Source organism: Pinus tabuliformis, chromosome 9 (assembly GCF_031772625.1).
Source record: "Pinus tabuliformis cultivar Carrire ecotype Pingquan chromosome 9, CPIR1, whole genome shotgun sequence".
NCBI classification, from domain to species: Eukaryota; Viridiplantae; Streptophyta; class Pinopsida; order Pinales; family Pinaceae; genus Pinus; species Pinus tabuliformis.
In genome coordinates this window covers 750,843,032-750,858,812 of record NC_142307.1, presented here as the reverse complement: position 1 = coordinate 750,858,812, position 15,781 = coordinate 750,843,032, and the positions used below count along the sequence as shown (strand labels likewise).

General features: G+C 36.9%; 1 protein-coding gene across 3 annotated transcripts in view; it reads left to right on the top strand.

Annotated features, from left to right (window-relative positions):
* Positions 1–15,781, top strand: part of VPS54 — a 309,776-nt gene that overhangs the window by 235,927 nt on the left and 58,068 nt on the right. For all 3 annotated transcript variants that reach the window (XR_016263770.1, XR_016263769.1, XM_089446018.1), the window contains exons 15-17: positions 3,733–3,812; positions 4,443–4,604; positions 11,581–11,648. Coding sequence is in view for 1 of the 3 variants with exons in the window: in XM_089446018.1 (XP_089302144.1) it covers positions 3,733–3,812; positions 4,443–4,604; positions 11,581–11,648 (310 nt within the window). In the remaining 2 variants the exon portion in view is untranslated. The remainder of the gene's footprint in view (positions 1–3,732; positions 3,813–4,442; positions 4,605–11,580; positions 11,649–15,781) is intronic.

Below are 15,781 nucleotides of genomic sequence, written 5' to 3'. Positions count from 1 at the left end.
GACAAGTCGACCCACAAGTAGTGACATGAAGACTATAAATAGAGAGCTCGACTTCATTTGTTAGGGCATCAATCAAGTTCGTTCAATAGCAAAAGAAGCTCGTGTAAATCCAGCGAAAAAGGAGAGAAGAAAAGGAGATGAACAGAGATTGTAAGGATTGTTTTTGGGTTATTCATCTCACATGTGCAAGACAATTAGGGCTCTAAGTTGCAGGAAACGTTGGAGAAGGGTCTGTTTCTAGTTGGAAACGAGGAAACTCGTACTGTATGGCTTGGAAACTCGTTTGCGGATGTACTGGCCCATTTCTCGAGGAGGAAATGTGGCCAGTGCGGCCGGAAACTAGTTTTTAGGCCGTACGGCAGAGTTTCCTCTTCTAACTTGACTTTTTCTTGTATTTTTTTTAATTTTTTCGCTTCTAATTTTTTATTGGGTGACTAAAATATCTTATGAATGCTTCTAAATGCCTCTCAAGTTATAAAAAAGAAGATTTTTTTGAGTGGGGCAGCCTAATGTTCAAACCTATGGCCTTAGTGTTGATATGCAGTTCATGGTAATGTTAAATTCTTAAAGTAAAAGTGACATTCTCCTTTACTTTTCATTTTCATCCTCCTTTTACTTAAATTTTTAACATCACCATGAAATGACTTAGGATGTTTGAGAGTGGTTTTGCCCTCATTGGATTTCATATGGAGAAAATAGAATTTTAGATCTCATTCAAAATCCAACAGACTTATCTATTTTTCAGGATTTCAGGATTTGGGGGATTTCAATGTTCCCATTGGATTTTGTCATGTACTAGGGTATGAACTTGTATTTAATCAAGAGAACCAACCCCTCTATGCAGGGGAGACTCCCAATAATCAAGAGCACGTAGGGTACTAGGGTATGGAACTTGTATTTAATCAAGAGCACTAAGGTCGTTCAACTATGTAGGAGGAGACTCCCAATTAAGCATGAGACAAGAAATTAGAAATTTCTCGTGGCTGATTTTGGATATTGCTATTTTCACTATGTGATCATTCATGAGTAAATGTGATGTAAATTGAGAGACTTATAGTTTATGCATTTTGACAATCTAATTATAATGTATATATATATATATATATATATATATATTGCATTTCCCCGTTTCCAAAATTTGGGGGGGTCACGTTTCGTACCTGTGCCCGTTTTGGAAACTCGTACCCGTTTCTCCGTTTCGTGCAACTTAGTTAGGGCTACTTTCTGTGGCAGCAAAGGTCAAAGTTACAGTCATCTCAGGAAGCCGAGAAAATAAGGTGTCAAGGATCAGTTAGTAGAGCCGAGTTGTTAAGGAAGGAAGATCATCCTCAATGAAGAAGTGAAGTCTTGTAAATCTGTCCTATTCAGTCCACAGATGAGGAATTTCAGAGATCACAGGCAGATCGAAATTGCAGACCTGTGATAGGTGCTGAAAAAGTGAAGAAGAGCCATGATCTGTAGTGATGCACTCAGTTTGACCAGCATTGACTTTGTGGAAGAAGTGCTAATTGAAAGAAGTGTTTGACTTGGTCTTGGAGAGGTTCCTGGTCAAGGGTCTAGGTCTTGGAATTCGTCAATTGAAGATTCGTCAAGGGTCTAGGCCTTGGCTGATCGCCTATATCTTGTGTCCTCTTGTCTGATTGTTCTTTATGTTTTGGTAATTGTTTGATGAAAACAACACAATATTAATCAAGTTGTAGAAGAATCTAACTAAGAAAAGCAAAAAGTCATCACAAGCAATTATCGATGAAAGAGAAGTCACTCATCTTGCTGCTCCTAGATTTCTCAACAGACTCAAGTGGATTTGACGATCTCTGCTCATTCGGTGGGTCCCTCTTTTGCCAAGTATTATTACCTCGATTATTACTAGGTTGGAGATTTTGTGCTTGCGATCTTTCCATTTGAGCCAACCTAGTTTGCATGGCACTGATTTTCTTGGCATGATTTGATATCAACTTTGCTTGATTGAGTTCCATATTTTTGATTATTTGCATCAATTCTTTAATAGGATCATTATTGACTTCTTTAATTTCCTTTCTTTCTGATTCACCCTCTTGATGACCCCTAGTTAAAACACGGAATTTCAGACTTCCCAGAAGCTCTCCTAAATTTCTCCAATTCCGCAGCTAAAGTCTGGGCAGCCTTAACATGATTAGGGTTAGTGCATCTCAACTGATAAGAAGTATCAGTCGTAAATGCATCGGTATATTATACTAGAAGAGACTTGTCAGTGGATTTATAATCTTGAGGTAAATCTTTAACAATACCATTAAACCTTTTATTAAACTCTTCCACAGTCTCATTTTCATTTTTCTTTATATGGCTGATAGTGCTAAGCAAATGCCTTTCTTCCTTCTTATCTCCATACTTATCCTTAAAGGCATTAGTAATTGACTGCAATGAATCAAACTTATTATCAGGATTTTCCGTAAACCAATCTATAGCATCCTCTTCCAAAGAAAGGACAAAGAGCCTCATCTTTACATCTTCATGATTATAGTTAGCACCGCTACAAAATTTACCCATGAAAGAGCTAACAACCTTGAGATGAGATTTGGCACTAATTGCATTGTTGCCTTGGAAAGAAGGCAACTTGTCAATGCCTTTATCTGGAAGATCATGCGGATGACCTTGAATGTTAGTAAAGTTACAGGGAGCAAACAAGTCATCCATGATGTCTTGTTCAACCGGATCAGGAAAAAGGAAGGGTTGACTTTTCGAAGCAGTAATTCATACTATGAAATGTCTTGAATAGATATCCAATTTAAGGGCATATGGACATTAAAGTTAGCCAATAAGTTAATGTCCTGTAGCTCAAAGAAGCATGGCATCTATGGCTACAGACCGAGGTAATAAGACAGCATTTTTTGGTATGCTCATGATATTTTTTACGAGGCATTTCAGATGTTGTCTTTCTGCTTCTTTTCATGCCACATTCTTGTTTTCTGGTATCATCCTCTACCTCATTTCTTCTTAGTTATATGTGGTCCCTTATTGATGTCCCATGGATCCTATTTAGGTCTTCCAAGGATGACAATACAGATTTAATATCATTTCATTTCATTTGTTCATCAATCAGATGGATGCCCACAGTGATGAGCGTCATAGTTCATTGCAGCATAATAAGATCATAGTCGGGATAAACTTATCTAAATACCCAAGCCTTCCTTTGCAATGGAGCTTTCTTTTCATCTGTTATGGAATCAATTTCCTTAGTTTCCATTGACTCAAAGCTTCCCTAAAACATGAAAATGCTGCATGAGAAATTTTGATTTTTTTTTATACAAATACTCCTAAAACATGAAAATGCTGCATGAGAAATTTTGATCTTTTTTTATACAAATACTCTGTAATCAACTGTTTTACAAAAGGAAGATCAAGCTAAGATATTGAGGATGGGCTATTTTCACTTAAAGGTAATTCTTGGCTAATTACGTAAATTACTAAGATTTTGTGCCATGGTTATAGTCATCATAACATTGTACTGTCAAGAAAGGAATGCTCAGTACTTGTTTTGTAACATTTCATGTGATTTAAATCCAGAGGAAAATTAGTGAGAGATTATATTGATGAGTATACTATGAAAACTATATCCCAGTAATGGTTGTGTGTAGGATAGAAAATTGTTTAAAATTGCCAGGATGAGTTTATTGAATTTAAGGTTGAATGCAGATTTTTAGAATGCCTTATAACAGAAACTGACCTAATTTCTCTCTGTGTTGTGCACTAAAGATATAAGGCGGCTGCTAATATTGCATATACCTGAAGCACACAAAGCTCTATTACTATCTGAGATAGACAGAATTCGACAGGTAATGTCTCCTAAGTTGTCTTCTTTTAATTTTTTTTTTGGCATTCATCTAAATAAATAATTGTTTGTCCGGAAATGGAAATGTCTATGGATGATACTTTGATAAGTAAGAATTGTTTGTCCAGAAATGGAAATGGCTATGAATTCTACTTATATAAACTGTAAATCATTGCCATAAATCTTGATAATTCTTTCACCACAGATGGATCATAAACATAAATATAATGTTCTCATTTTCCCCGTAGTATATTGAATCCTAACATAATCTGCTGATGCACAATGACTATGATAGTTGGATCCTTTCCACCTGTTGTTGTGACCATTTAAATCAGTATAAATTTCTTGTGACCATTTAAATCAGTGTTAATTTTTTATTATATTTGGAGAGATCTCAGAATGCAGCATAAATTTCTTGGATGTTGTTGGTTAGAATTTTCATTAGTTCATCTTGTTGGTGTTTAATGTGAAATTACTAAATGGCAGGGCAAAACAAATTGATGTTCATTGTAGTAGTAATTCAAAGCTGGAAAAGTACAGAGTATTACATAGAGCATTTGAAATTGCAGAAAGATATTTATCTCCTGTTTGCTCTGTAGATTTTAACTCACCTTTTGTGGAAGAAATATTTTAGGATTATAAGGTGCACAGGGATGAGATTCATTCAAAGCTGGTACAAATAATGAAGGAGAGATTAATGGTTCATCTTCGTGTATTGCCACAAATTGCTGAGAGCTGGAATAAGCCAGAAGATAATGATACTCAACCTAGTCAGTTTGCACGAGCTCTAACAAAGGTGATGTTCTCCTGCTGTGTGATTAAGAACTTTTTCATTTCGAAATTGCATCTGGAAATTCTTTGTCAAAAGCATCCTAAACCGGGATATTTAGTTAATGTTTCTATATATTTTTGCTGTTTCTATGATATTGTAATACACACAAATGGGCAAAAGTTTATTCCTGGAACCTTGCCATCTCCATTTTTCTTCAACAATTAATCTATATAATCTTATTTTTCATGTTGTACCTGTTACCCACGAAAAGCGGGTGACCCCATAGGAGAATTTTTCTCCTAGGCATCTCTTCAGCTGGCAGCTTGCAGCCCTTGACAGCCACTGATGTAGCCAATTTATTGTGCCATTTGATCTCCATTCCTTGAATTATTCATATGTCCCCTCGCCCATTTGTCAAGAGCATATGTTTGAAGGTGGGAAATCTAACCCAAAATGAAGTTTTTTCATTGTGCAACCGGTTGCTTATACTTGGTTTTCATTGGGCATGGATTATTGGGTGAACTGGAAGAATGAAAGGTTTTGACCGGGGTCTTGTTCCCTCACCTTAAATGGGGGTTAATCCTCAACCCTAGTCCCGTGGGATCTCCCCTATTGACCTATAACTTTAGAAAGGACAGTACTTGGGAAACCCCGATTTTGGTAGTGCGGTCCCATTTTCACGTTTCACATTTTTCACTTCCCTTCGCACATTACAAGCCCTATTTCATCATCTTACCTCTCTAGGTCCACATGACCTTTGGGTCCACAAGGCACTGGCACACCCCCTCCCCTTATCTACATGTCTGGGTCGGGTCTAGAAACGTTGCCCCAGAGGTTGATGAAGCTAAAAGAAAGTTAAAAGCATATCATGGCCAGAAGCAAGAAACAAAAGAAAAGAACATTATAAAATGCAAAAGATGGCCGAGATATTAAAATAACACGTGGAAAAAAGCCAAACATGAGCTCTACCCCTTATCATTATGGTCATCACCCTGGTTCGTAGGGTCCATGAGTGCCCCACATCATCGAGGACCCATGCATGTTCCAATCCCTTGTGGGCGATGAACTACCCCACCTTAAGGGGGTAATAATTGCTTACATTATACACATCATGGTCTCATTTCTTGGAGCCCTGAGCAGTAATACAAAGAAAAATCAAGAAAAGGAAAGAGGAAAATGAAGACGGGTGGAAAGACAAAGGACGAGGTAACTCATGTATCCACGATTTCTCCCTCCTACATCTGTATGCCCAATATGTGGACATTCCTCATCATTGCCACCCTTGTACCCATGACATTTGGCCTTGAGACCCCTGCGTCCCGTCCATCTCATCATTATTTACATGACCCCTACTAACTGAAGGATGTACCTTGGACCTGTCCTTCCCCTTCAAGGTTGGGAACACCTAATAGGGTCATTTATTAACCACTCCTATCTATGGAGGTAGCACTACTTTGAGCTCAAAGCCCCAAATTTGGAAAGGAAACCCCATATGAAGTCTCATTGTGCCCTTGGTAAACAAGCTTGGTTCACTTAAATGCACTAATGAATTATTGTACCTGAATGTGAGGAGGCAAATTGGACATTATATGTAATTGGTAGGTGGTTTCATCGTGGGTTGGGGAACTTAATTGGGGCATAAGTCCACTGGAGGATCATATTGACACCACAAGGGATACGTTGAGAGCCATGGGACTCCCATCATGTGCAGAGCATCATTTCACAGCATGGGCTGCCTCAACACTTTCAATAGTTTGTTTATTGCCCCACATTATTCACGAGATGATGCACTTGGACCATTGTGCCCAACCGGCATACCATAAGGAGTGGTAGCTGATCCGAGGCCCAAAGGAGGTTTGTCTCACCTATGAGACATGGGAGGGCAAACACCATCATGAAATCTCTCATTTGGATGCAGGCTTATCTATCATCATGAGACCTGTGAGACCAACGTTTGTTCCCCAAAACCACTTTGGGGCCCCACATGATGACTTGCATAGAGAATTAGGGGCCATCCCCCAATTGGTGATTTATGGAGCCCTTTGTCTCATTTTGGCACATAGAGGACTCAATGTGGCCTTCCAACAACCCTACATCAGCATGGCATCATCAACTTCCGCTAGCATTTGGAAGGCTAATTTATAATTTGAAAAAACTACTTGGTTGACTTGTAACCAAGGCTTGTATTTTTCACATTTTTATAATGTTAGGGGGCCTTAGGCTAATAATTCTATCTCCAAGGTCTCATATAAATAGAACTCACCTTCATTTGTGAGAGATCATCGTAACACTTGGATTAGTTCTCTTGTAAACAACTTTCACTTTTTCTTTGGAGCTATTGGAGACTCTTTTGAAACATTTTGATGTGTGGAAGATGATTGACTTTACTTCTTTGGAGCTTCTTCTTGAATGATGGATGGATATATTGCATGTCTCTTTGTAAGTGCTTCTTGTTGATGGAAATTTTCTTTGAAAATTGTTTAATATATGGAATTGCTGCTCTAGATTATGCGAATTTGTGCCCTAATTGTTGAAGATTAAATTTGGAAGCTTTTCTAGTAGAGTATTGCATATCTTATCCAATGTAAAGCATGTAATGAATGTTCCTAGTGAATCAAAGTCTTTGAACTCTTAATGAAACTCCATTATATCTTGAAGAGGGTAAATGTTAGCAATTGGTACCTAGGGCATCGATTTTGAGCCTCCTTAGAAAACGTTTTATCTTATCTTAAGCATCTCAAGGATCCATTTCCCAAATGACTAGGCACTAGTCTAAGTATTCTGCCATTTTGGTGATCAAACTCCTCCATATTTTCTCATCCTAAATTTCGGTCGCGTAAAAGTAGGGCATAAATTTAGGGCTTGCAACGAAATTTTAGGGAGGTACAGATTCAGATTGGTGATATACATATTCAAATTCAGATGAAGTCCAACTCGTGGGATATACAGATTCAGATTAGGGTGGTAGTGAGACAAACAGAAAAAGCACGACAGGTGGATGCTTCAGTATAGGATCTTCCATGGCCTCATGGATGAGCGAAAAGAAGGATATGGTTGATTTGAGTAGTGCTGAAGTTGAATATGTTGTTGGGCCCCATTATTGATGGAAAAGGTGCTAGCCACATGATCATGATGGAGAAGACTTTAGAAAAGTCAATATTGTAACCCTAGTTAAAAGTTGAAGGTGTCAAACTTCTAGTAGGCTATTACATTATGTTATAACTAGGTCACTGGGAGGAAAAGCGGCTCCATTCTATTCAAATGCCTTTTGTTCCATTGATGAGCAGAGTAATCGAGAGTGGATAGGGATGAGAAAACAAAGAGGATTTGTGCACTATAGTAGCCCATGGGCCACAAACAGGGAAAATTTAAGGATGGAAGCTTAACTTGAAGTTTAAAAACATGGGTGAATCTCACTATTGCCTAATTTGCAAACTATAAAATGTTTATTGATATATTTTTAAAATTATTCAGACTTATAATGATTTTATATATAGTCTCTATATAATGTTGGCTATTTTTAAGGTAAAATAATTTTATATTGTAAAATTTGGGCGAATCATTTTTAGAAAAAATCGAAATTGGCAAATCTTTTTTTTGGAAAAATCATGAAAAATTAGCCCACCTACGAATATTAGCCCCTAAAATTTTCCATGGCCACAAACCTCACTACTTGCATCCATTTTCCATTTAGAGAAAGAGAGCAGAGCAACATCACCTTCTAGTTGGGTTTTCTCCTAAAAGGGTTAGTGAGGTTATATTTTGTGTTAATTTGTGGTTTGTGAGTTCTATTTCGCTGTTCTCTATTTTATGCATAATTATAATATGCATGCATACACAATAAACAACAATTAATAGATCCATAAGTCTAAGGAGAAATAAACCCTCATAATGTAGATTTTAGATTTTCTAATATATTTTATTAGATCTGTTGTGACAAATTGTCTAGTGGAATATCCACGGTAGTTTACAGATCACTGTTTGATCTAAAGTAGGAGACATTCTTGTTTCAACCAATTTGAGCAGATATGTCTTTGTGATCTTGTGCAAGTTGGTTGTTCCCCGATAGAACAAAAAATGGTAAATAATTTCATGTTCTGCTTTTACTCCCTACGCCTCCAAACCTGCTAAAAGAGTCTTTTTGTTCTTGTCAAAATGAAAAAAGAATTGTCATCATTAATGTTATGTCTTTACAGTTGCTTCTCTTTGAACCTCTAACTGCAAAAATGTGCTTTCTACAGTTTTGGAGGGATTTTAGTATGCATGTGCATGTTTTTATGTTTCAAGAAAAAGACTAAAAGGGGAGGCCGACATCTCCCCTAAGAGCGTTCAGTTGTTGGAAGGGTTCAAGGGTTCGTTAGTCCCCGACAACTACCTCTTATTTTCTAATTTTATATTTTTATGGAATTTCACTTTGTAGATACAGGCAATTCCCAAGAGTAGAATATCTCGAGTTACAGAAGGTATTTCCAACTTTTTATGATACCTGATTTGGGAGTTCTTTGATTGACATTTATCGACGCCAAATATACCTTGTCACCAAATATACCTCTGGTAAGAGATATCGGCAACTAGAGATGCATTTTTTGGTGCAAACCAACACATCTATGCCTCTGCTCCAGACCAGTGTTGCAGGAACCGTCACCCCGCCCTCCCCCTAAGGATCCAAAGGCAGATCTGCGTCCCATACGGATCTGCCACCGATCCATCAACATAACCGTAGATCAGAAAATCGGATCCGTGGTTCCTCCTTTTTTTGGCGGTTCCTGCAAAATTGGATTCGTGGGGGCCCGATCTGCGACTCCTACGGCCCGATCCGTGGTTCCTATTTCCTGATCCACGGATCTGGAAAGGATCAGGTGCGGATCTATGGAGGTTCGGGCGTGTATCCACCGCGGATCGCGAGCGGATCCGAGAGAAGGTGGACGGTTTTGCGGGGCTTTTTTTGTCTTTTTGTTTTTAGAAATTCCGAATTGTTCTGTGAGGAACTACACTTTCCGAATACTCCCAAGGTGCCCCTAGATGCTCCCTAGACGCTTCTTAGATGCTCCTTAATGGTAATGTTAAATTTTTAACATTACCATGAAATGACTCAGGATGTTTGAGAGTGGTTCCAACCTCATGAGACTTCATATGGAGAAAATAGAATTTCATATCCCATTGAAAATTCAGCAGACTTAGCAGTTTTCAGGATCAATGGGATTGTGGCGTTTCATTGGATTATATCATGTATGAGGGCATGTGATTGGCATTTAAAGAAGAGCAACAAGCCCTATATGTACCCCAGTGTTGGTATTATTGATTGTTGAACTCCTTTGTCATGGCCTTAACAATTATGTACTCGTCACTCAAGTCAAAATCATTGATCAGGGATGTTAAGCTTTCTCTACCATATTATAAGGCTTGGATTACGCTGTTTGATCAAAATTAGGCAATGTTGACTAAAATCCCTATAGAATTGAAGTAGAGGCAAAGGATAGACAAGAGGAGAGGAATCTAGATTGTAGATGGTTGATGCTGGAATAATTAATCATTGATGTACAATGGATGCCATATCAATCTTTATTTATGTAAAAATATGCATGTTTTCATGTCTTCTACAACTAATTTGGTATTTTGGATGTTTTTTAATATAAATGCATATATATATATATATATATATATATATATAGTAGACGCTTCCGAGATGCTTCGCTTCCTCGATTTTTGGAAAATGACGCTTCTGCGTCCCTGCTTCCAAAAAACGTCCCCATTTCGTCCCACATTGCTTCAGACACAATGTCTAAACTAGGTTAGTCTGTTATCCATACTTATAGATTATGTTGGGAGGCATTTCTTGGTGCAATTGACATATCTAGGGATCTGTAATGTGTTTTGTCCAGGCACAATGCCTGAAGTAGGGTTCTCTGGTATCCCGATTTATAGATGGCATTGGAACCTAGAAGGAATCACAAAATCTACGATGTGTTTACCTGCAAACTTCTCTCCTGGTGGTACAAACTACGTGCCTGTTGATAACTATAGCTAGTGCAATAAGAAATTAAGGACAATTGAGCAATTTGCAGCTCAACTATGAAGATCAAACTGCTTATGATGACTTAATATTTGTCTAAAAGGGCTGGAATGCTTTTGATGGCATTAACATTTGAGAACATAAACAGAATAGTGACATTGAGAGAGCGCATGGACTATATTATCAAACAAGATTCAAGGGTGAATATTTGTTTGACTGGTGAAGTAAATGACATGATAAATAATTACGTTGTTACGTGTTGACAAATTGAACCTAATGGATGGAAATTTGAAAGTTGTTCAATTATGGTTTGTTTTAGTTTAGTTTGTAGAAAATTATTAACAACACAAAATTGTTAAATGAGAATGAGTGTTTGCTTAGTAATTATCATGTTTTAAATGTTTTAATTTGAATGCAGTTTATTCAAAATTGCTTAAAATGTCACTTTTCTCTCCAGGAACATAGTTTTATGACCATGGAAATAAACCTGACTGTAAAATTTACTGTTTCTATGTTAAGTCACGCTGCAAGCATTTGTTTCAACTTTCGCCTAAGGTCTTTTTCTTGTTCTATAGCAACACAAGAAGGTTACTGTGATTCTTGACACATAGGTTAATGCGATACTGCTTGCGGTGATGGAAGTGAAGTTGCTCCATAAAATGGTTTTTTAGCTCTCTCTCTTATTAGTGTTATTTTAAAATCTGAAGCACCTCGCTTTGTAGATATATTCTTTTTTTATTGCATTAAATTTTACATGAGATTATCTAGTTGCATCATAAATATGCGTAGGTCATAATGTATGTGTGCACTCTAGATTCTAGAATACTGTTTAAATTTTTTGAATGTATTGTCTTTATTTTGTGCATATTGTGATGCTTACTATCTGTATTTTCTAGCCATATTGACCTATTCTTAGGTTATTTGTGGACATTAGTAAATTATCTTTTCTGACCTTATATCTTTGTATTGTACCCTATCTATGTACAGGAAGTTGGTGTTTTGCAACGTGTTCTTTCACCAATCCTTCTTGAGTCAGATGTCCAAACAATATTTAGGTAAGAGCATGTTGTAAGCACCTGTATTTTAGAATTTAAATTAATGACAAACTTTTCTTTGTTTCAAGTATAATCTAAGCTACATTGATAAGGATCTGATATTAATATTGATATGACAATTTGTCAGCAACTTTTAATATGGAAAAGCTAGTGTGAAAATTTATCAGAATTCAAAATTCAGTGGAAAACAAATATTCCACCTTCAACCTAGAATGCTTCTTGGATCTTAGCACTATGGTTCTTTCAGGGCAACTTTTCAGCGAATAACCAAATCTGAAGATACTCTTTTACAACGGCAATAACAGTAGCCCAACAACAGCATAATAGCAGTAAAATATTCTTCACTTGGATAGAAAATCACTTGACAATTGTCATTTTTCTTTTGTCAAATCAGCAAGAAATATATGGCTGTAAATGGCAATGTGTAAACCAAATACATAGGTGAAAACCAAATCTGGAAATTGCACGAGTTTGGAGAGTTGGAAAATTCATTAATATGCTCAAGATAAAGTACATGTACATACTGTAGCCTGCTTTCAAGGTTAGTACAAATCCTCTCAGTTCTCCAAATCCGATCTAAGGCAAATCAACAGAACCCTAACAAACATTAAAGATCCAATCAATGTCACAGGGTTCATCGAATTTGAACCTTGAGGTTCGAAATTTAACGAACTTAAAAAAATGGTTCAGGTTCGGTGCAAGTTCGACTAGGGTTTGATTTGAGTTCACTTTCCTCTTTTGGAATCTACCTTGGGCCTCTGTAGAACAGTCAGACATGCCCTTTGATAGGTTAACTAAGCGGCGAATTACCAATCATTGCCGTTCTGTTCGGGAAATATTGTTGGAAAATCAAGGTAAAGGTTGATTTTCCTTACATGATAATTACTTGTGAACTTAGTTGGCTTCTTATTAAATTATTTGTGTTTATTTTCTTTATCAAGAAATGATCAAAATAAAGACAATAAGGTCACAAGATACAATAAACACAAGATATAGGTTCCACGCCAGGGCAAAACCCCAAAACTGGGGAAAACCCAAACAATCCTCTTCTTCCAAAATCAGATCAAAATGAGATATCAAGACCAAGAACAAGACTCTTTCCCTCTTAAGATTCCCAAGTGAGCCCTGATTCCAAGTCACAGTCAAAATCAAGCTGCTTCAAACTGCGGCCCTGTCCCAAATTGCAGACTTCTTCAGATTTTTGGTTCTGTCACAAAATTACAGGCTGCTTCAAATTTCAGATATTTGGTCTTGTCACAAGGCTTCAAGGAACTCGCACATTGTTCCATACAAAAAATTCGCATATCCCAGCCACTGCCACTTGCATACTTCATCAGAAAAACTCAACCAAACCTCTGCCTTTTTGGTGGAGGATTTACGCCTATATATAGTTGTTCGTCACTATGAAGGGTCATGACTGTTGAGCAGGCCGACTTGACCAATAGGAAGGCTGACTTGGTCTTATGGAGGACTATTTGACTCTTTTTAAATAAAAAAAATTCTTTTCCTTTTCCTTACAAAGAGTCCCAATGGACTTTGACTCATAATTAATTTTTTGACGTAACAAAAACCTAGAGGCGTGAAGAAAATGCTTGACCTAGACTTGAGCATTGAACCCATGCTTAAATAAAATATAAGATACCGGATCCGTTAGGCTGAGATGCTGGATCTGCGGATCCCCGGATTGGATACGGATTCTGATCTGGATCCGTTGGGATCCGCCCAGGATTCGTATGGATGACAGGTCAACGACACTGTATTCCCTGTGTCAACTCGTGGACTGTAGGATAGACCAGACAATGATTTTTTTTGGGTTTCATGCTAGTAAATGGATTACTCTGCCAGCAAAGTCTTTTTCAACAGTTAGGGTTAATGTAAAATTGAAAATCGAATTCCCATCATCTCGCTGTTGCAGGCAGATGGATCAACGTTTTGGGCCTTACCTTCCCACCAATATCTGCATTTCGGCATTTCCTCGTGATGAGTTGTGTCCTCACATAAGTATATTTCCTTCCAGTCGACATGTCCTCACATAAACTTTACGGGAGAGTTCGAGCATTTAACTCTTGCGGTTTTGTTTTGTAGAGTTCAAAAATGATGCTTCAGCATAGATTTTTAAATATATAAAAATTAATGTTGATAAACCATGGCCATTTGGCATGGTTATAAGTGAATCTTATAAACCATTAAAAAGGTAAAAAGTAAAGTTTATATCAAGAAATATTAAAGTAACCTATTATACATAACGTGTTAAAGTAACATGGTTTTTTAAATATACAAAAAGTAATGATTATAAACTATGGCCATTTGGCATAGCTATATTAAATGTGAACTTTACGAACCATTCAAAACTTAAAAAGGAAAGTTTATTAAAGTGACATGGTTTATAAAGTAACTTACGTAATAAGAAATTTATTAATTTAAACTTGTCTAAATAATTAAGATTAAATACTTATAAATGATGCATAAATTATAAAACTATTAATTATATATATAATTATTATATTCATAATAATTAATATTAAATATACATTAATAATAACATCTATATAATAATAATAATAATAATAATAAATTATATTATTTTTATATAAATAGTTTGTTTTTAAAATTATAAAACTATATTTATATTGTTTGTACTTGCCGTTTCCCAGTCGTATCTGAATCCTAGTTTTTCAAAAAACTGGTGGATCCGGATCCGTATCCGTATCCGGACCGATTCCTGGTAACTTAGAATAAAATTCTTTTTCTTCTTTTACATAAAATACAAATTGATACAAGTACATAAATGATTATGAAGACCGAACCTAGTTACTTTTCCAACACTCCCTCTTAGGGCACTTTGGTCCTTTGGAGGAGGGATACTTTGATTACTTGGATCCTTTCGGGGTCAATGCTAATCCCATCTTTGGGGACTACGTTCCCAAGAAAAGTTACTTTGTCAACACCAAAGATCGATTTCTTAGGGTTGAGGGATATGCTATATTTTCTACATTTCTCGAATACTTTCCTAAAATGTTTACAACGATCTTTTCTTTCTTTGGAAACCATGGTCAAATCATCTTGATAGATTTCCATGATCTTCCCAACGAGGTCCCTAAAAGCAAAATCCATGGCCCTTTAATAAATGGACCCAACATTGAGTAGACCGAAAGGCATCCCGGGATACATGTATGTTCCCCATGGCATAGTGAAGGCAATTTTCAAATGGTCCTCTTTTACAATGACTTGGTTATACCCGAAAAACCCATCCAAAAATGACATCATTTGTGACCCAGTTATTCTTTGCAATAGGTTCTCCATGTTAGGCAGTAATTATCCTTCAAGCACACTCGGTTGAGATCCCTAAAATCAATGCACATCCTAATGTTGCCAGTCTTCTTGCGAGTGATCACAGGGTTGGAAATCCAGGATGAGTGTCGTATGGGAGTAATGATTCCAGCATCAACCATCTTTTGGAGTTCTTCTTTGACCAAGGGGGCAAGTTTGGGATTCATTCGTTTAAATTTTTTCTTAACAGGCTTTGCCACTTCCTTGAGAGGAATGGTATGTTGAACGATCTCAGGGCTATAAGATTTTAAATCATCATATGCCCAAGAAAACACATCTTTGAATTCCCTGAGCAATTTTTCGAGTTCATCCCTTTCATATTTAGACGAGCCTTTTTTGATCTTAATTATTTGAGGAGAGGTTCAGATCCAAGGTTGAGGTCAAATGTGTCCGGTGATTCTTTATTATCGAGCTTGGTCATGCTATGAACATTCCTATCAATATGTTGCTCGTTGACTATGTCTCTTATTCTTTTGAGGGGCTCTCCATGATTTTGAAGGAAGTTGTTTTTGTCTTTGTCATCTCCGAAAATAGGCCAACAGTCTTCATAGTTAGGAATAGAAGGCCTGTGAATGGTGTCGACCACACATCTTAATAGTTTTAACTTTTAATGTGTCACTGTCAATTATGGAAGAAGTAGATGCTGCCCCAACTAGGGTATTAGCCAGATCATTTAGACGACAGTCAACAACCTAGAAGGAAACTTCCTTAAATCCCTTTATCATGTGAACGATCCTTTCCCTATATGATATGAGGTTTTGGTGCTTGGTGTTGAAAGTCCCTCTTATTTGTGACACAATCAA